The sequence below is a fragment of the Juglans microcarpa x Juglans regia genome, chromosome 7D (assembly GCF_004785595.1).
Source record: "Juglans microcarpa x Juglans regia isolate MS1-56 chromosome 7D, Jm3101_v1.0, whole genome shotgun sequence".
Lineage (NCBI taxonomy): Eukaryota > Viridiplantae > Streptophyta > Magnoliopsida > Fagales > Juglandaceae > Juglans > Juglans microcarpa x Juglans regia.
In genome coordinates this window covers 13,680,092-13,701,458 of record NC_054606.1, presented here as the reverse complement: position 1 = coordinate 13,701,458, position 21,367 = coordinate 13,680,092, and the positions used below count along the sequence as shown (strand labels likewise).

At 33.6% G+C, this 21,367-nt stretch overlaps 1 protein-coding gene across 1 annotated transcript; it reads left to right on the top strand.

The window, feature by feature from the left end:
- The first annotated feature begins 7,109 nt into the window (after positions 1–7,109).
- LOC121238142 (uncharacterized protein At4g02000-like) lies at positions 7,110–7,607 on the top strand. Its single transcript, XM_041134984.1, has one exon. It carries the CDS (start codon positions 7,110–7,112, stop codon positions 7,605–7,607), a length of 498 nt encoding a protein of 165 aa, XP_040990918.1.
- Positions 7,608–21,367: the final 13,760 nt, after the last annotated feature.

Genomic DNA, 21,367 nt, shown 5'->3' with positions numbered 1-21,367 from the left:
TTAGAGATTCTAAACATCATGTTTCTATTACTCATAATTGGTATTCGACGCCTACTTCACTGGATATGCAATTCGAAGAAAGATAATATATAGTAAGATCTACTTTTTCACCAGATGTATTATATGAATAGAATATAAATGGATTTTCCGAGTATGAATTATTCAATTATTTTCAAGAAATGATTATGATTGCTAATGTTTATAAAAGTAATTGAAAAACTGATCATCAAATAGTTCATATTGTTATTACACATTTTACTAGTCATTTAAAGGGTTGGTGGGATCATTATCTTTCACATAAACAAAGAATAAAAATATTAACCAACGTAAACATGATAAAAATATGCAAATCATTAAAACAGAAGATGGTCAACCATTGGAAGATGTTGTTAATACTTTAATATTTGTATTAATCAAGCATTTTGTTGGTGGTCCTATTCAATTTAAAGAAAGAACTAGTGATTTGTTAATTAATTTAAGATGTCCTCAATTATCTAATTTTCGTTGGTATTAAGATATATTTTTAACTAAATTTATGATCATAAATGACTGTCAACAACTATACTGGAAGGAAGAGTTCATAGCAAAACTTCTATATTACTTTGCCCAAAAGGTATGAGAATCATTAGCAAAAGCCGATAGTACTATTGATTTTATTAATCTCACATATGGTGATATAATAACTACTATTAATAGAGCTGGTTTAATTATGTGTAATGATCTAAGATTAAAAAAAGCAAATGGACAAAGAAAAGAAATTTATTAAGAAAGAATTAGGTACCTTTTGTGAACAGTTTGACTATACTCCATTATTGGCTCATTCAAGAAGACACAAGAAGAGAAAAAGAGTTTATAAGAATTATTCTAACAAAAAATAAAAATATAAAAAACATTATAAAAAGACAAAAGATAAACAAATATATAATAAATTAATAAAAAATACAAAAAAATATAATTAAAAAAAAAGATTGTTTGTTATAAATGTGAAAAAATTGGACATTACAAGTCAAATTGTAAGGTCAAACAACAGATTAATAAATTAGATATACCTGAAACATTATAAGAAAAATTATTAAATATATTTATAATATATTAAAGTGAAGAATATGAAAGCTCTTCAGAAGGATAAGAAATCTATCAATTAAAAGAGTCAAGCATCTGAGTACAATCTTCTGATAGTGAATCAAAAGAAGATGACGTACATGTTTGTAATTGCCTAGACAAGAATAGTTGTATTTGTAACAAAATTATTAATGTACGCTCAAAACATGAAGATATTATATTAGAATTAATTGATAAAATTAATTATCTACAAGAAAGAAAAAATTATTTGGTAAAACTAAAAGATACATTTACTAATCAAATCACTTCAGTAACCACATCAGTACCTTATAATTTTTCAGAAATAGTAAGTAGATTTAAAACAGAAAAATAAAAAGTTACATTACAAGATCTACAACAAGAAATTAATGAAATAAAACAAGAGGTTAGAAATTTGAAAGCATCGAATCATAGATTAGAGGTTTCAAGTAAACAATTACTACAAGAAACTATATTATTAAAAATCGATAAAAACATAAATACTCTTAATAAAGAACAAGGAGAATGCTTAACAATAGTTATTAAAAATGAAACAAATAATTTTATTAATATACTTGATAATATAAAATTTTAGAAATGGTATACTAAAGTAACAGTCTCTATTAACTAAGAATTTTCTTTTACTATAATTACTCAATTAGACACATGAGCAGATTTAAATTGTATACAAGAGGGATTAATACATTCCAAATATTTTGAAAAAATAAAAGAGACATTATCTCAAACTAATGCAACAAAATTAAACATAAATTATAAATTATCTAATACACATATTTGTAATAATGGAATTTACTTTAAAGCAATATTTATTTTAATAAAAAATATTAAACCAAAATAATATTGGGAAATCCATTTTTGCCTTACTACCCTTTTTCTGTAACAGAAGAAGGAATTTATATTAAAATACTTGGACAAAAAATTCAATTTAAATTTACAATTCTCCATGTATCAAAAGAAATCAACTCCCTAAAAGAAGTTTCATTAACCAAAAAAATTAATTTTTTAACAAAAAATTATATTAAAGGAAAAGAAAAATAGATAAATTTCTTAAAAAAAAAATTAAAATATAAAAGAATTGAAGAAAAATTAAAAGATCAATTATTAATTCAAAAAATTAATAATTTTAAAACTATAATTGAAAAAGAAGTATGCTCTAACTTGCCTAATGTTTTTTGAAATAGAAAACAACATATGAAAAAGAATGTTCTGAAAAGAATATTTCTACTAAATCTAGACCAATTCAAATGAATAATGAATTATTAGAATTCTGTAAAAAATAAATTAATGATTTATTAACAAAAGGATTAATAAGAAAAAGCAAGTTACCATGGAGTTGTGCTGTCTTTTATGTTAAAAAATAGGCATAATTAGAAAGAGAAGTTTCTCGGTTAGTTATCAACTATAAACCATTAAATAAACAATGGATTAGATATCCAATTCCCAATAAGAAATATTTATTATCTCACCTTTATAATGCTACTGTATTTTCAAAATTTGAAATGAAGAGTGGATTTTGATAAATCTAAATTGCTAAAAAGGATTAGTATGAAACAACATTCACAGTCCCATTGGACATTATGAATGAAATGTTAAGCCATTTGGATTATAAAACTGCTCCTAGTGAATTCCAAAATATTATGAATGAAATATTTACTCATTTCACTCACTTTTCAATAATTTATATAGATGATGTGTTAATATTTTCCTCATATATTGAATAACACTGGCAATATTTAAATATTTTTATTCAAGATATTAAACAAAATGGATTTATTGTTTCATCACCAAAAATAAAATTATTTCAAAATAAAATTAGGTTTATTTGACATGATATCTATCACGGAACTATTACACCAATTAGTAGAATTATAGAATTTGCTAATAAATTTCTTAATGAAATAAAAGATAAGAAACAATTATAAAGATTTTTAGGAAGTCTTAATTATGTTGTAGATTTTTATCAATCGCTCAACCCATTACGTAAATCATTATTCAAAAGATTAAAAAAGAATACACTCCCATGACCAGAAAAACATACAAATATTATAAAACAAATAAAATCTAATGTTAAGAAATTACCATGCTTAGGACTTCAATCTCCTTATACTTTTAAAATCGTTGAAATAGATGTCTATGATCTTGGTTATGGCCGAGGAATTATAAAACAAAAATAATCAACTTATTCAGAACAAATTATTTGATTCCTTTCAGGATGTTGGAGTCCTGTTTAAAAGAATTACAATACTATTAAAAAAAGAATTTTAACTATTGTATTATGTATATCTAAATTTCAAGATGATTTGTTGAATCAAAAGTTTTTACTCCGAATAAATTGCAAATCAGCCAAAGAAGTTTTGATTAAAGATATAAAAAACCTGGCTGCTAAACAAATATTTACTAGATGACAAGCTATATTAAGTATTTTTTATTTTGATATTGAACATATTAAAAGAGAATCTAATTCTCTTCCTGATTTTCTATCTCTAGAATTCTTACAGGAAAAATCATGTCATCTTCAAAGTCAAGAATAAAATCCAAAGTTGTTTCTCCTTCTTCCTCTACCCCTTCTCAAATTATTAATCCTCTACTATTATCTCAGTCTTTTACATCTCCTATTATCATTAAGACTCATTGGCATATTGTCTTCCCTATTGGGTTTGAAATCCAGCACCTGTTTGATCCTAAAAAAATACTCATTGTATTTCTTTTACTAGACTAGCATTGTGTTCCATAAAATATTAAGAAAATCCAGAATTTTTATGAATTCATATTAGTAGATACAGATTCCATTATTCTGTTTGAAATCTCTTATTCTCTTCAAACTCAACATTCTCCACTTTCATCCTCAATTATTGTCTTTTACAATGTTACTATTAAACAAGTTCTTACTTTGGAACAACAGAGAAAAAATTCTTATTAAACAAGAAAATTTTCTCAACCTTATGATCCTCCATATTATGATTACATGGACAAAAATGTTTCTTAAACAAAATAAAAATTTGTGTCATTTCTGATTTCTCTCCGCTTTGATAAATTATAAGAAATCAAGACACTCCCACGATGGTTTTTGCTATGGTGGAATTATTATGGACATGAGCCCCATCTTCTTCCTATCTCTCTCCATGAAAGTCTTTAGATTTTTTCTTCACAAAATGACTAGTCACTCTCATTAAAGCATTATTCACAACTTTTTTTCTTCCTCAAAACAAAATTAAATTGTATTATGAAGTGAGAATACGTCACTAAAACTCATCCATCTCTCAAAAACATTATGTTTTTATCCCGCCAAGTCTCTATCAAATGGTGGAAAAAATACAATTACGATCATGTTTTAAAAATATTTTCAAAAATTACCTAAGTCCCTGAAGTTCTAGTCCAACGGGGTAGATTTCAAGTTCAATTAGCATCCATTACCAACAAAAAGAATTTGAAAAAATTAGCTGAGACAATGTCACAAGTCTCAGACAACGATGATGAAAAAGACATATAACATAAAGTTAGATTATCTCCATTACAACAACTCATATTATCACCAACTCAATAGGGCTTTCCCTCTCAATAGACATCTCATTCTCAAGACAACTTATCCTACCATCTAGTACATCTGAGAATCTCAAGACCCATTTGATTTGGAACTCACAGATTATAACCCTTAGATTATGTAATTCCAGAAGATTACTACTTTCTCAATTATTCAACATGACAGATGAAAACTATCATAAATATTATCTCCTCAAAGAATAAAGAAAAACAACTTCATTCATTATTAGATTATTGTGTACTATTCAAGGTCAAGACAAAAGTTACCATTCAAGGTCAAGATTATTGTCTACTAAAAGACAAACAACTTTGTATATACTATTGAACTCTTGTTATTATTAGTTGACGTAACATGATAAAATGTCAAGCATGTATTACTTTAAGAACAATTTTTTAATAGTGAATCAGAATAAGATGAGACTCATATTTGTTCTTGCCTCGATAAAAATAATTGTATTTGTAACAAAATGATTAATGTTCTTTGAAAACATGAAGATATTATCTTAGTATTAATTGATAAAATTAATGATCCACAAGGAAAAAAAGATTATTTAGTAAAATTAAAAGACACTTTTGATACAAAAACTAATCATACTACTTCAGTACCAGCAACTTATAATTTTTCAGAAATAGTAAGTAGATTTAAAAATGAAAAATAAAAAGTTACACTATGAGACTTACATCAAGAGATTAATGAAATAAAACAAGAGGTTAAAAATCTGAAAAATCCTAATTTTAAAAAATAGATAAGAATATTATTATAAGAAATTATATTATTAAAAATAGATAAGAATATTAATATCTCTAATAAAGAACAAGGAGAGTCCTCAACAATAGTTATCAAGGATGAGACAGATAATTTCATTAACATCCTTGATAGGATAAATTTTTAGAAATGGTATATTGAAGTAACAGTTTCTATTAATCAAGAATTTCCTCTTACAACAATCGCCCTATTAGACACATGAGCAGATTTAAATTTTATCCAAGAAGGATTTAATAAATTTCAAATATTTTGAAAAAATAAAAGAAATATTATCCCAAGCGAATGGAATAAAATTAAATATAAATTATAAATTATCTAATGCACATATATGTAATAATGAAATTTGTTTTAAAATAACATTTATTTTAGTAAAAAGTATTAATACTAAAGTAATACGTGAAAATTCATTTCTTGCTTTACTATACTCTTTTTCTGTAATAGGAGAAAGAAGTTCTACAAAAATACTTTGGCAAAGAAATTCAATTTAAATTCTTATTTCTTCTTGTTTCAAAAGAAATCAATTCTTTAAGAGAAGTCTCATTAAGTGAAAATAATAATTTTTTAACAAAAGATAAAATTAAAAGAAAAGAAAAACAAATAAATTTCTTAAAACAAGAATTAAAATACAAAAGAATTGAAGAACAATTAAAAAATCCATTATTAATCCAAAAAAATTAACAATTTTAAAACTATAGTTGAAAAAGAAGTATGCTCCAACTTGCCAAATACTTTTTGGAATATAAAACAACGTATAGTTGAATTACTTTATGATAAGTAATTTTTTGAAAAAAAATATTCTCATTAAAGCTAGACCAATTGAACAATAAATTATTGAAATTTTGTAAAAAATAAATTAATAATTTATTAATAAAATGATTAATAAGGAAAAATAAATCACCATAGGGTTGTGCTACCTTTTATGTTAAAAAACATACAAAATTAGAACAAGGAGTGCCTCGATTAGTTATTAACTATAAACTATTAAATAAAGTATTACAATAGATTAGATATCCAATTCTTAATAAAAAAGATTTACTATCTCGCCTTTATAATGCTACTGTATTTTCAAAATCTGATATGAAGAGTAGATTTTGACAAATTCAAATTGCTGAAAAAGATCAGTATAAACAACATTCACAGTCCCACTCAGACATTATGAATGAAATGTTATGTCATTTGGATTAAAAAATGCTCCTAGTGAATTTCAAAATATTATGAATGAAATATTTACTAATTTCACTCACTTTTCAATAGTTTATATAGATGGTGTATTAATTTTTTCTTCATCTATTGAGCAGCATTGGTTCATTGGAAACATTTAAATGCATTTGTTCAAATTATTAAATAAAATAAATTAGTTTTTTAATCACCAAAAATAAAATTATTCCAAAATAGAGGTTTTTTTTCCTACCCTTGTGTAGGTGGCTGGTGACTAAATTTTTCTACTCCCTTTTGGAAGTGGAAGAGTGGTAGCAGTGAGATGGATGAGGATCTGGCTTCGATGTATGATAAGCTTTCTCTTATTGAAGAGGAATCTACGAAGGTAGTGGTCGACACGGGAAAGCTGGAGGATGAGAGGGCTCGAGGCGAGAAATTTTTGTTGGTCAAATTGTTTACGGAATGTCATTGTAATCGTGAGGCATTTAAGCAGACAATGCGAAGAATATGGTGACCGACTAAGGGCATCAAATTCCAGGATATAATGCCTGGATTATTGTTGGTGGAGTTTGATGAGCAACGAGATAAGATACGGGTTCTTCACGATGGCCCCTGGACTTTTGACAAACAGTTGGTACTCACCAAAGAATTTGAGGGCCACCTACAAATACACGAAGTCTACATGAATGAAGTTAACTTCTGGGTTCGAATTCATGATCACCCACTGTTGGCCTGTAATGAATACGTGGGACGTTTGATTGGGACGACTCTGGGGAAGGTCCTTGACGTGGATGTTGACTTTGATGACTTAGCATGGGCAGAATACATGCGGGTCTGGATAGCTCTGGACATTACGAAGCCTCTATTGCGGCGGAAAAAAGTTACTTCGGACTCTCATAGAGAGTATTGGGCACGTTTTACATATGAAAGGTTGCCGAACTTCTGTTACCAGTGTGGGCGTATGGGGCATTCTCATCGAGAATGTGAGGAATGGAAGCTTCGATCTGAACAGCCTATAGGAGATAATTTTCCCTACGGGTAATGGATGAGAGCACCGCCACCTGCTGGATTGGGGGGCCATAATCGCCAAACCGGCCATAGGGATAATGGCACGGGAAACACGGCTAATACTGAGGTGCGTGACCCGGGATTACAGGAAAAACAAACAGAAAATTCAAATCTACGAGATATGGGGGATAAGGCTGCTGGGTCTGGGCAGTTATTCAATGTTCCAATTTCTGTAGAGAAGCTGTGTGAGATAAGAACTGAGACGGAAATTGCCGAGAAAAAAAGTCCAAGTAATTAGTTACTAACCGAGGAAGCAGGAGTTCGAAAAGAATTGGATAAGGCCATGGTTAACGGTCAGTGTTGGGACTCAATGACTAAGGCATCTAACGCACCTCCCCATGGGCCTCTCTTGGGTCAAGGGGTGGGCCCTGTAATGAGCCCTAATGATGCTATGACTGGGCCTAAGGAAAAAGTCAAACGGAGATCACGCATACCCTCCCTATGCCAGAAGGTGAACTCCCTGCGAGCTCATCTAAGGTAGTCCGAAAAAGGAAGGCTCCAGCTATCGAACATGATGATGGAAGGGCTGCGAAGAGAATTCCTTCATGCTTACCGATGGGTTTGGTGGAGGAAGGTGACCAATTGGGATCAGCGGAGGCTGCAAGGTAGCCCCACCGGGAACAATGAAACTGCTCAGTTGGAATCCTTGGGGGCTTGGGAACCCACGGGGATTTCAAACTCTTCTTGACCTAATCAGAAAGGAAGCTCCCAAAATTGTCTTATTGTAGGAGACAAAAGTTACAGCTCGTGTGATGGATCGTTATAAAGTCAGGTTAGGCTATCCTAACTGTTTTACTTTTGATTGTTGTGGTCGAAGTGGGGGTTTAGTGCTCATGTGGAAAGAAGAGGTTAATCTGAAGGTGCTCAATTTTTTGCATAACCACATTCATGTTGAGATCTCATATATGACCGATAGTTCTTTGAATTGGTATCTCACGAGCCTCTATGGCCATCCTGAAACCTATAAAAGGAACTAGACCTGGGATCTACTTCGCTTAATTGCTCACTTAGTTGATAGACCATGGCTTGTATATGGAGATTTCAATGAAGTACTGGATCACAATGAAAAGTGGGTTGGGGGGGGGGGTAGAATGAGACCCCAAAGTCAATTAGATGCTTTTCAATCTGTTCTTTCTGATTGTCATTTAATGGATTTGGGTTTCTTTGGTCCTGCTTACACCTGGTGTAATAAACGTGAGGAAGGTGATAGAATTTGTGAAAGGTTAGATCGTTGTGTGGCAACATACAGTTGGGTAGATCTTTTCCCTGATTCTAAAGTCCAACATGGATCAGTCTCCTACTCTGATCATATCCCTGTGTGTCTCAATACTAAAAGGCTTCTCTGGTCCTTGTAGGAAGAAAGTGATGTTTCGATTTGAGTCAATATGGGTGGGTCATCATGACTGTGAGCAGATCATACAGGATACATGGCAGGAGGAATTGAGGGGTAATTTTATGATTGATGTCATGCAGAAAATTTCAAAAAGCAGTGGGAAGCTAGCTGGTTGGAATAAAGACAAGTTTGGTATGGTCCAACAGCAAATTAAACAGTCACAAATGAGACTGCAGAAGTTACAGTCCATGGACCCTACTATGGAGAGAACTGAGGAACATCGAGTGCAAGGGTGGAGGTTCAATTGTGGCTAGAGAGAGAGGAGCTTATGTGGAAACAGAGATCTAAAGTTTAGTGGCTATGTCGTGGCGACAGAATACAAAGTATTTCCATCAGAAAGCTTTTCAGAGAAAAAAGAAGAATTTTATATAGAGGTTGCAAGATGAGCATGGGGTCTGGAAAGAGGGTGTTGATAGGGATAAACTAATTAGAGAGTATTTTACCTCTCTGTTTACTGCTTCAACTGTAAGAGGCTCTATGGACATCCTGGATGGAGTTGAATCAAGGGTAACTGAAGATAAGAATACTGAATTGGAGAAGGCCTATAATGCTGAAGAAGTACTTGTTGCTTTGAGACAAATGCATCCTAATAAAGCCCCTGGCCCAGATGGGATGCCACCTTTATTTTTTCAGAAGTATTGACACATAATTGGCGAAAAGGTTACTGCTGTTGTACTTGAAGCCCTAAACACAGGTCAGATTCCAAGTGACTTAAATCATACTCTCTTAGTGTTAATCCCTAAGACACAATCCCTTACATTGGTGTCTGAGTTTAGACCTATTAGTTTGTGTAATGTTTTTTACAAACTTATAGCTAAGGTCATCACTAATAGGCTGAAAGGTGTTCTGCCATCTATTATTTCTGATACACAATAGGTTTTTGTGCCGGGAAGACTGATCATGAACAATGTCTTAGTAGCATATGAACTGGTCCATTTTCTAAAACACAAAAGGAAGGGGAGAAAGGGCTATATGTCACTAAAATTAGACATGTCCAAGGCTTATGACCGAGTGGAATGAGATTTTCTTAAAGGTGTTCTAATAAAGTTGGGGTTTACTAGGGGATTGGTGGATCTTATTATGAAATGTGTTACACCAGTGTCATTTTCTGTGTTGGTAAATGGCACCCCAACTGCTCCTATTTTGCCAACTAGAGGAATTAGACAAGGGGACCCTTTGTTCCCTTATCTATTGCTCCTTTGTACTGAAGCACTCATTGGTCTATTAAAAAGCTGTTGACCTGGACAGATCTGTAAAGGGTGTTAAAATCTGTAGGGGGCTCCTATTATTAATCACATGTTGTTTGCCGATGACTCTATTGTGTTTTGCAATGTGGATGTAGACACCTCAAGAAATAGCACTGTTAAGGAGGTATGAGTTGGCATCTGGCAACTGATCAATAAACAGAAAACTGCTATGATTTTTAGCCGAAATGTACCTGTTAGGCTGAGGAATAATATTATGGATATGTGGGGTGGAAGCTCAATACAACAATATGAGAAATATTTGGGCTTGCCTCCTATTGTAGGGAGGTCAAAATCTGTTGCTTTTACAGATATTAAAAGTAAGGTATGGAGGAGACTGAAGAGTTGGAAGGAAAAAAATTTGTCTCAAGGGGGCCGTGAAATTTTATTAAAGGTTGTCGCTTGTTCTATTCCATCGTTTGCTATGAGCTGTTTTAAATTGCCCATTACTTTGTGTAAAGACTTAGAAAAGATGATGGCTCAGTTTTGGTGGAGACAAAGAGATGATGGGAGGAGAATTCATTGGGTAGCATGGGATAAAATGTGTATTTCCAAGTGTAGGGGTGGAATGGGATTTAGAAACCTCAAAGTTTTTAATATGGCATTACTAGCCAAACAGGCTTGGAGGGTGCTTAAATATGAGGATTCACTAGTCCATAGATTGCTCAAGGCAATGTATTTCCCTCATACCCTTTTTTTTTAGTCTCATTTGGGCCATAACTCATCTTATACTTGGAGAGGAATTTGGGAAGCTAGAAGCTTTTTAGCTAAAGGTTGTCAATGGAGGATTGGGGATAGGTCCACTGATCGGGTATGGCAAGATAATTGGGTGCCTGGTCATCAATCTTTACTGTTGGAGGAACATGGAAGTGTAGAGAAGGACCCTCAGCAAGGGTAGTTTCCCTTATGGATATTGAAATAGGCTGGTGGAATGTTTCAAGAGTTAGAGCTCTCTTTAATCCAAGAACATCCTCAGATATTATGAAGATCCTTCTCAACCCAGGTCAACATGAAGATGTGTGGATGTGGAGGTATGAGAAGAATGGGGTTTTTAGTGTGCGAAATGGGTACATATTTTTCAACTCTCTGCTCGACCAGGACACTGCTGAGAGTTCAAGTGGCAATGAGGAGAAAAAAAATGTGGAATGCTTTTTGGAAAATGAGAGTTCCCAACAAAGTTAAAGTGTTTGCTTGGAGAGTTTGTATGGACAGCCTTCCATCAAAACAGAACCTTTTAAAGAGGAAAGTTGTTGAAAGTGCTGCATGCGATTTTTGCAATTATCTAGCTGAGGATGCATCTCATGCTGTGTTAAATTGCTTTGTCATTAGAGCCACATGGATAAAATTGTTGCCTGTCTTAACAAATTTGAATGATATGTGCTCTGTAATTGAGGTAGTCAAGTTCTTATTACATAGAGGGGAACAAGGGTTACTGGCCAGATTCTTTTTAATTGCTTGGGCTTTTTGGTACAGGCGTAACAAGTGGATTATTGAACACTCTCTATTGGACCCTATAACTATTGCAAAATATGCCATTAGCCTAAAGAAACTTGACTTTCCAGTGTCTACAGAACCAAGCTACGCTATGCATAAGGTGGGCTGTTGGCAGGTTCCTCCACCAGGTTACTGTAAGCTAAATGTAGATGCTGCACTATTTTTTGATCTTCGAAAAACTGGGGTGGGTGTTGTACTTAGGGATGAGAATGGGGAAATACTAATGGCTGTGAGCAAGGCTAAGCATGAGCTTAGTGAACCTGAGTCAGTTGAATTACTAGCCATGTTTCGGGGTTTGCAGTTCAGTTTGCATATGGGAATTAAGAAGGTTGTGCTGGAAAGTGATAGTTTACTCATGGTGGAAGCATTGTCTACTAACAAAGATTCACTATCAGCTCAAGGTAATTTGCTGAAGGAGGTACGTAATCTGCTAAGTCATTTTGAAGAGCACTAGATTCAACATGTGCTTAGAGGTGAGAATCAGGTTGCTCATTGTCTTGCAAAACATGCATGGTCTATCCCAGATTTAGAAATATGGATGGGGTCTGTTCCTCATTTTCTATCAAATTAAAGTAATTTTGGTTAGATTGTTCTAGTTTGTAAGCACATTATCTTGATGTCTTGAATGAAGTTCTTATTATAAAAAAAAAAAAAGAAACTATTACCCCAATAAGTAAAGCAATATAATTTGCTAATAAATTCCTGATGAGGTAAAAGATAAGCAATAATTACAAAGATTCTTGAGAAGCCTTTATGATGTTGTAGACTTTTATCAATCTCGCAGACCATTATGTAAACCATTATTAATTTTATTCAAGAGATTAAAAAAGAATCTACCTCCATAGACAGAAAAGTATATAAATATTATAAAACAAATTAAGTCTTATGTTAAGAAATTACCATGCTTAGAACTCTCATCTCCTCATACTTTTAAAATCGTTGAAATTGATGCCTCTGATATTGGTTACAGAGGAATTATGAAGCAAGAATTATCAATTGATTCGGAACAAATTATTCGATTCCATTCAGGATGTTGGAATCCTACCCAAAAAAATTATAGTAATATTAAAAAAGAAATTTTAGCTATTGTATTATGCATTTTTAGATTTTAAGATGATTTATTAAATTAAAAGTTTTTACTAAGAATAGATTGCAAATTAGCCAAGAATGTTTTGGTCAAAGATGTAAAAAATTTGGCTGCTAAACAAATATTTGCTAGTTGACATGCTATATTAAGTATTTATGATTTTGATATTGAACATATTAAGGGAGAATCTAATTCTCTTCGTTACTTTCTATCCTGATAATTCTCACAGGGAAAATAATGTCATCCTCAAAGTCAAGATTAAAGTCTAAATCTTCTTATGCTAAGCTACTATCTCCTCTCTATCCTTTACCTTGTCCTTCTGTAATTCCAAAACCTTGTACGGTATTGGGAATATTACCATAACAAATTAGACCATTCTACAACTTATTCTCGCCATTAGCCTCTCCAAAATCACCAACATCTTCAAAAGTTGTTTCTCCTTCTTCTTATACGCCTTCTTAGATTATTTTAATCATCCACTCTTTTGTGAACCTTATGCATCCTCTATTATAATTCAGACTCACTGACATCTAGTTTTCCCTATTGAGTCTGAGATCTAGCACTTGTTTGATCCTAAAAAATTACTTGATGCATTTCTCTTGCTAGATTGACAATACATTCTACAAAATATTAAGAAAACCTAACATTTTTATGAATTTATATTAGTTGACATAGATTCAATTATTCTTTTTGAAATCTTTTGTTCTCTTCAAACTCAACCTTCTCCACCTGCATATCCAATTATTGCTTTTCATAAAGTTACCATTAAACAAGTCATTTCGTTGAAATAATGGGGAAAAAAAATCCTTATTTGACAAATAAGTTTTCTCATCCTTATGACCCACCATATTATGATTATTAAGATTACAAACAACCATGGAAAAAAAATGTTTTTAAAACAAAACACAAATTTGCATCATTCTTGGTTTCTCCACTTTGACAGATTACAAGAGATCAGGACACAATTGCGATGGCTAACCTCAGAAACACTCTGTTGTACTGAAGCGATCTGTCATTCGATATGCACAGTAATATCTGAGACCATCTCATCGAGCTAAGCAGGGTGCACATCTCCTATAGATGTACCCGTTGGCTGGTGACTAGTACTCCAGCTATAGGGAGCAACACCGGCACCAGACTAGGTCAGTAGAACAATATTTGATGTAGGCCCAGGCTCCTCCAAGCATGCCCATTTCTTGTCCAATACTCTGATAGTGTGAGAACATGTCTAGTGGGTTCATCTACTCAGTCAACCACACACCTCTGCATGGGATGCCACTACTCTCTGCTCCAGTAATAGCCGAGTAATAATCACCCCAATATGGTAGGTTGTCAGTGTAGATGATACTCTCCTCGTAATGGATCCTCTCAAATATCCACAGTGGTAAGTTGATAGGCTTTCCACGTGCCACTCGTAGGAGGAACTATGCGCTTGCCTGGTTAAAGATGGCCTTATGTGCCACAAGGTCCACGTTTGTTGCAACTCATAGTGCAAAATGCTGAAAATGGTAGTAGCAATGTCTGGGAGAACGTGCTTTTCTTATCGATTAGTGTGTGGTATCTCCCAGTGAGAATAAAGAAATCCTTAACGTGGTCATCATCCTAAGGCTGATCACTCCCTTTGCCCCCCGACCGGTCTACATCTTTGGCCATAGATTTGATGGGGCCAGTAGATGATGCAGATGTGCCTACATTCGATGCACCCTCTGGCTGATCATTCACTGTAGTCGATGCCTCAGATACGTAATAGATTCTGAGTAGGTTGACGGTGACATCCGACGATACCTCGAATTGAACACCTCGTACAGTTACGGTGTGAGTAGCTACATCCTAAGGCATGGACAACATCTCCATGTAAAACTCGCAGACCATGAAGGGGTATATCCTCCCCTTTAGTGCGCAAATGCTGGTCCAACCTCTAGAGATAAAGATGGACCTCAGACTCTTGCCCTCTCCTGTGATCTCGTCAAATTCGTTGATCAACAATTCACGTTCAACCATAACAGTTCAAACGCCTATTCGAGAAGTGTCCGGGGTTCCTTCCCTACCCTATATCCTATGATGGGCACTAAGATGGACCTACTCTTCAAGATCCTTTACAAGTTCTAGATTGACCTATCTAGAACTTGTAAAGGATCTTTAGGACTATGTCCATTTTGGTGCCCATCATCCTAGTTGTCAAATGATGAGACATATCTTTGCAGAAAGAAAAAAACATGAGTAGACATTTATATAAAGGTAAACAAATTAAAACTGTTCTAAAGTACGTTTGAATGTTTAAAACTTAACGTTTGAATGTAAAACGAAAACATTCAAACGAGTAGGTAACCACGTTTGGACTATTGCAATTTTACGTTCGGACGAATGTTATATTCGAACGTTTTATGTGTATATATGTTCAAACATGAAAGTACATTTGAACGGAAATTAACATACGTTTGAAGTAGAACTGACACTGTTGTTGATGTGCGAAGCAAAAATATATGACGTCAACTTAAACGTTCGAACATAAATCCACGATATGTTCGAATGATTTTTAACTTTCAAACGAAACGTTGCATGTTCGAATGTTGTTCTTGAGTAGAATGTTCGAATGTTGAAATTGGCACGTTCGAACATTCGAACCCAGAAATGGCTTTGTTAACTCAGCCATTTCCGATTTCCACAAATAGAATGTTACTCTAATAATGGCCACAGTAAAAATGAAGTATCCACTGGGTGTAAACTATCTACAGTGGCCATTTGGCCATTGGCTACTCATGGTGGCCAAAAAATGAAGTTATACATCCGGCACAAATGGGTACCGAAACCCCCTAAAAACGTTAAAAAAACATAATAAAAGGAAGAGAGATAGACACTAACCTTTTTTGTGACAGTTGTAGTGGCGATTGATGGCGGCATTGGACCATATCAATAGTTGAGTGCGATGGTTCAAATTTTGGATGTGAGTGAAGATTTCATTCGACATTTGGATGCACTACTTATATACACATAACGTTCAAACGTTAGAATTAATATGTTCAAAGGTTACATCATTTCCCGTATCATTCGAATGTTAGAATTAACTGTTCAAACATAAAGTAATGAATTCCTTCAATTTTTTACAAAATGTAATTATTATTTTAGATTCCAATTTATGCATCAAGTTATAATTGGTCTTTAATTTATCATATTCACTATTTTTTGTTTTGTGGTAATGCATTTCATATTAATCTATTTATAATGTATTTTGTATAATAATAATTTTTTAATCTATTTCATATTAATCTATTTTAATAACATTTTTTCTCTTTTAAAAAATTATCTTGGTAAGAGAATGCTTTTAGGTTCTTCGATCGATATTGCAATTCCAAGTTTAAAAAGAATAATAATATTATATTTAAGTTCAAAAATAAAAATATTGTCTTTAATTTTATAGTAATACTATATATTATGCACTAATAATAATATCTATAGTATTCCTTTAATATATATATATATATATATAGATAGTATCTACTAATAATATCTACTAATAATAATATATAGTAATATATATTATCTACTAACAAAAAGATATAGTACTATATATTATCTAGTACTATAGTATATATAGTACTACTGTAGATTATCAACTAATACTATATAGTAATATATAGTATCTAATAATAATAATATATAGTATCTACTAATAATATCTAATAATAATAATAATAATATATAGTAATATATATTATCTACTAATAATAATATACAATACTATATATTATCTAATATATAGTAATACTTATAATATATATATATATATATATTTGAGGAAAAACATTTTGCATTCATTAATAACGGACATTACAATTTGAATCTGAAATATACATTACAAGTCAACTACAACATTAATAGCTCCATAGTACATACTTGTGACTGACATGATCTAGTCTAATACGACAAACCTCTACAAATCTAAAATCTGAGAGACAGCACAACTCTGCACAAAACAAAGTTTATCAAATCTCGTACTCCATCTAAGACGGAGTAGAGTAAACCAAACCCCACACTCCGTCTAAGACGGAATTTAGGATACACTTTATGGACGAACGTCTAAGGCACTATGTGTTTTTTTATTTTGATTTTTCTAAAATATAAAAGACATTACAGAAATTAAAAAAATATGAAAAAATAACAGATTACATCTTGAAAATATATAGATCCACATTTTCAACCTTAGAGGAAAAAGATAACACAAACAACGGTTGTACCCTGCGGGTATGGCGGATGGTTAGGTTTGGAGTAGCCGATGGTCCTGGACCCAGAAAGGCCACGCGTGACGGTAGAAGGACACCCTGAGTAGTGGCGCATGGAATACATGTGCTTTCTTTGGGCCGTGCGTGTGGATCATGCGCTGCTCCGTTCGGCGAAACTCTTCAGCTGTCTGAAGGATCAGCCCCTTGGGAAGCTTGTGGTGGGGCACCTGGTGGTCGCCAGACTCGGGAGAGCAGCAGGTCAGCCTTCCTCCATACTTAGCCCTGAAAAAATACCCAAAAATGAAAAAGAAAAGTAGAAAACTAGAGATGAGAGGAATGAAAGAGAAGGGAGGGAGGGAGGAGCCAAAACTCCTCCCCCTGGACCGAAGGGGAGATGAGGGGTTTCTAGAGAGAAGATGAGTCTCTCTCTTTAAGAAAACTAAGGCTGGCTCAATATATATATATATATAGTATCTACTAATAATATCTACTAATAATACCATATAGTACTATATATTATCTACTAATAGATACCAATAACGTATCCTAAGTAATAATTCTAATTTATAATATAATAATAGGCGGTATAACCAGCCATATACATAAAACAATATTAACAAGCATTATAACTGACCATATGCATGAATTATTAATTATATAAATATAAAAGATAAAAATCATATCAAATAAATTTGACTTCATTAAAAATATAATACTTATAAGGAAATTAATTTTTAGAAAGATTGGAGGCAAAAAACATGATGAAAATTTTACACAAAGAGATTATTTTGGAAGTGAGGATTGGGAGAAGGAAAGGGCTTCAGATGAGATTTTTCTGAATGCCTCCTTTGTTTATAAACTTCATTTTATAGACACTAAAACAGTAACATTATACACAGTAATCCAATAATGGAGACCAAAAGTTTTGTCTTCACATGTCGGCAGATAATGAATGAGTGGCACCAATTATGCTTCTGAGTGGAGTTGAATAGTAGTCTGATAATGGGTGCTTAAAGTTGCTTGTCTTTATGCGTTGGTGCATCTGAAGAGATAATGCTTCTGACAGTAATCATTAATATTTCTGCTTTCGTGTTAAAGTGACTGTCATGTTGAATAATTGAGAAAGCAATAATTTTTTGGAATCACATCATAATCTAAGGGTCATAATCTGCAAGTTCCAGATCAAACTGATCTTAGGAGTCCATTAGATGTGATGGATGGAAAGATGAGTTGGCATGAGAAGGAGAGGCTTGTTGCAGTGGTGATGATGTGGCTTGTTGTGATGGAGATAAATTGACTTGATCCAGCGGTGAGTCTTCTTCATCATCGCTGTCTAAAACTTGTGATATTGCCTCAGCTAATTTCTTCAAACCCTTCTTGCTAGTAATGGATGATAATTGAGCCTGAAATCTACTTCGTTAGACTAGAAATTCAAGGGCATTGGTAATCTTTGAAAACATTTTTATGGCATAATCATAATTATATTTTTTCCATCATTTGACGTAGACTTATGGGCTAAGAACATAATGGTATTGAAAGAGGGATGGGGTTTGATAACATATTCCCATTTTATAATCCAGTTTAATTTTGTTTTGAGAAAGAAAAAAAGAAGTAACAGACACTGTTTTAATGCTGGTGGATAATCATTTTGTGATAAGAAAATCTTAAAAATCTCTCACGGATGGATGGGAAGAAGAAGAGGTTCAGATATTTCAATTCTCAATCTTTTTTAATTTGAAACTTCATGTTTAATTTTAAAACAATTCACATTTAAACATAAACTAAATCGTTCGAACTGTAAGACAAAACATTCGAACTAATAGTCTACACATTCTAACGTTCCACTAAATAATTTACACGTTCGCACATAAATGGGCTTAATGTTCAAACGTACATGATCCATTCGAACGTAAAATTTTATACGTTCGCATTTTTACTCATTCGAAAACGACATCGTCTAAGCTACATTCGAACAAAACACTATTATAGTTCGAACGTATAACCATTTTTCATCCACGTTTAGTGACGATTTTCTTAAACCATCATAGAAAATCTTTTCTGGTGACAGTTTTTGGACTGTGACAAATTCAAAATCGTCACAAAAACTCAATTGTGTTGTAGTGTTATATATTTACATTTTAATGCACTGGGGTAACTTCTTATACAACAATATGACTATGTTTAGGTGCCATTTGACGACTGTGATCATTACATAAAACTAGTATTTGCATAAGACTCGAGGTAAATAACTTTGATCATACATATCTTAATTCTCATTTGATATAAATTGGAAATACCGTTTTTGGACAATTGTATATATGTACATGTTTTACATGCTATATGTGTATAGGCCATTTCTTGGTAGCTCTTGTATGTACCCGTGGTTACTTATATTAATTAACGTGATGCATAAGTAACTGCTTACTTATATTAAATACAATCTTTTATTGAGTATTTGACTCTCTTTATTGTAACGTGTGTATACCTCAAGTGTAGCACCTGGGCCAATTAAACCCAAGGCCGTTCCTTTGGAGTCTCTTGTTTCTTTTTTTTTTTTTTGTTCTCTCTTGTTTTCACACAGCTGAGTAACCCCTCATACCCCACGACGTCGTTTGCAGTGAGCTTATCTCATTTTATCTTCTCAACCGTTTTTCAAATTTCGTTTCTGCACTTCCAAAGATTTCTCCACCCAATCTCCATTATCTCCATGTGATCTAGGCAGTTTGAAGTTTGAACTTCCTTCCCCTTTTTGAGTTCTCTTTTTTTATTTTTGTTTCCATCCAGCACTCAAGTCTCTCCCACCTATTTTTATTGTCTTCTACTTGCAATGCTTTTGTGTTTCTTTTTCTATCCTCTCAAACTCTCTCTATTTATCTATCTTCTCCGCACCAAGTGGCGAGGCACTTGGAAACTCTGCCATCCAACCACCACGGGTCAGCCCCCACGACCCAGCGCCATTGTGTCCTCAACGGAAGCCTGTCCCACGCACTCGTCGGCCTCCACTGAACTAGTCAAGATCATCCTCAAAAAGGAATCAGCGTTGTCACGCGTCTATCCCTCCTCCGCGAATCAGACAACAACTCTCTTCCTCAACCACCTCGCAAGGTGCTGCTTCACGTCAGTAAATACCATGAAAACAACCTAACCACCACGCCCCAACTGCCTAGCAACTTCCTCTGTTTTGCTATGCCAAAAACAGAGCAACCCACCACCAGTTCCACCTTAAACTGTAACTCCTTGTGTCAAGCGAATCCACCGCAAGCTACCCAGCCACCACAAGCATCGCACGGTGTAGCCCTTGCCACACTCGAGCAACCACCCAATCACCATGAGCCCTATCTTGAACCACCAGTCGTTGCTCCAAGTGTCCCCATGCTCAGCCATTCATAGTTGATAGATGAGGGCTCGAGACACAGTCGATCTTCTGACCACTACCGACGTCGTGCTCAGATCCTTCGTCCATGGTTGCACCCCTCACGTGCCAGGCCGCCGTGCTCACCACCGTCGATCCCTGTCCAGCTCACTGTCCCGTCGCGCCTTTATCTTCTCTGTTTCCTCTCTCCCCACGCCGTGTTCTCTCCTTCTCTCTTGGAGTCTCTCTCTCTTGCTCACTCACTCTCTCTCTCTCTCTCTCTCTCTCTCAGTGCGTAGACGCCCAGCCCACCGGAGTTTGCACCTCAGCCGCCCAGTCCCGTCACGGCTCCTTCTCTCCCTATGAACTTAGTGCTGTCATGGTTCTGTTTTGTATTTTCAAAAAATTATTTTGTAATGTACTCACCAAAGCATCCATGCATTATAAGCATTTTTTTCCAAAATACCCCTAGTTATACGTTGGGCTTGGTTTTTAATTTACTACGTGAAGGCTTGGTTTTAAGTATAAAAATATTATTACAGAAGATAATTAGGGTCTTAAAGTATAATACTTTTATTATATTATAATGTATTAAATTTTATAGTCTCATTTCAATAGTAAATAAGTTAGAATTTAATATCTTAGTTGAAGATATTATGTGGATATTGAGAAATTTGGAAAGTGATGGTATTTTTGGGGTTATGAGAATTTTTAGGTCATGAGGTATTAAAATAGGTATTCCAAGTGTAATTAGGAAGTAACTGTTCAAATTGGAGATTTATTGAAGTTACATGAATTTTCTATAGGTGATGATTGATATTTCTTTGGCACTATCGTGAAGATTTTCTGAAAAGTTAAAAAGTCCAGATAAGCGGGATTCTTATGCTAGGTTTTATACGAGTTAATAAGACTGAGGTTGACTTTCTGAAAACTTGCATATTTTG

Excerpts from the sequence above, each read along its gene's own strand:
- LOC121238142 (XM_041134984.1), top strand. The coding sequence starts at position 7,110 with ATGCCTGGATTATTGTTGGTGGAGTTTGATGAGCAACGAGATAAGATA.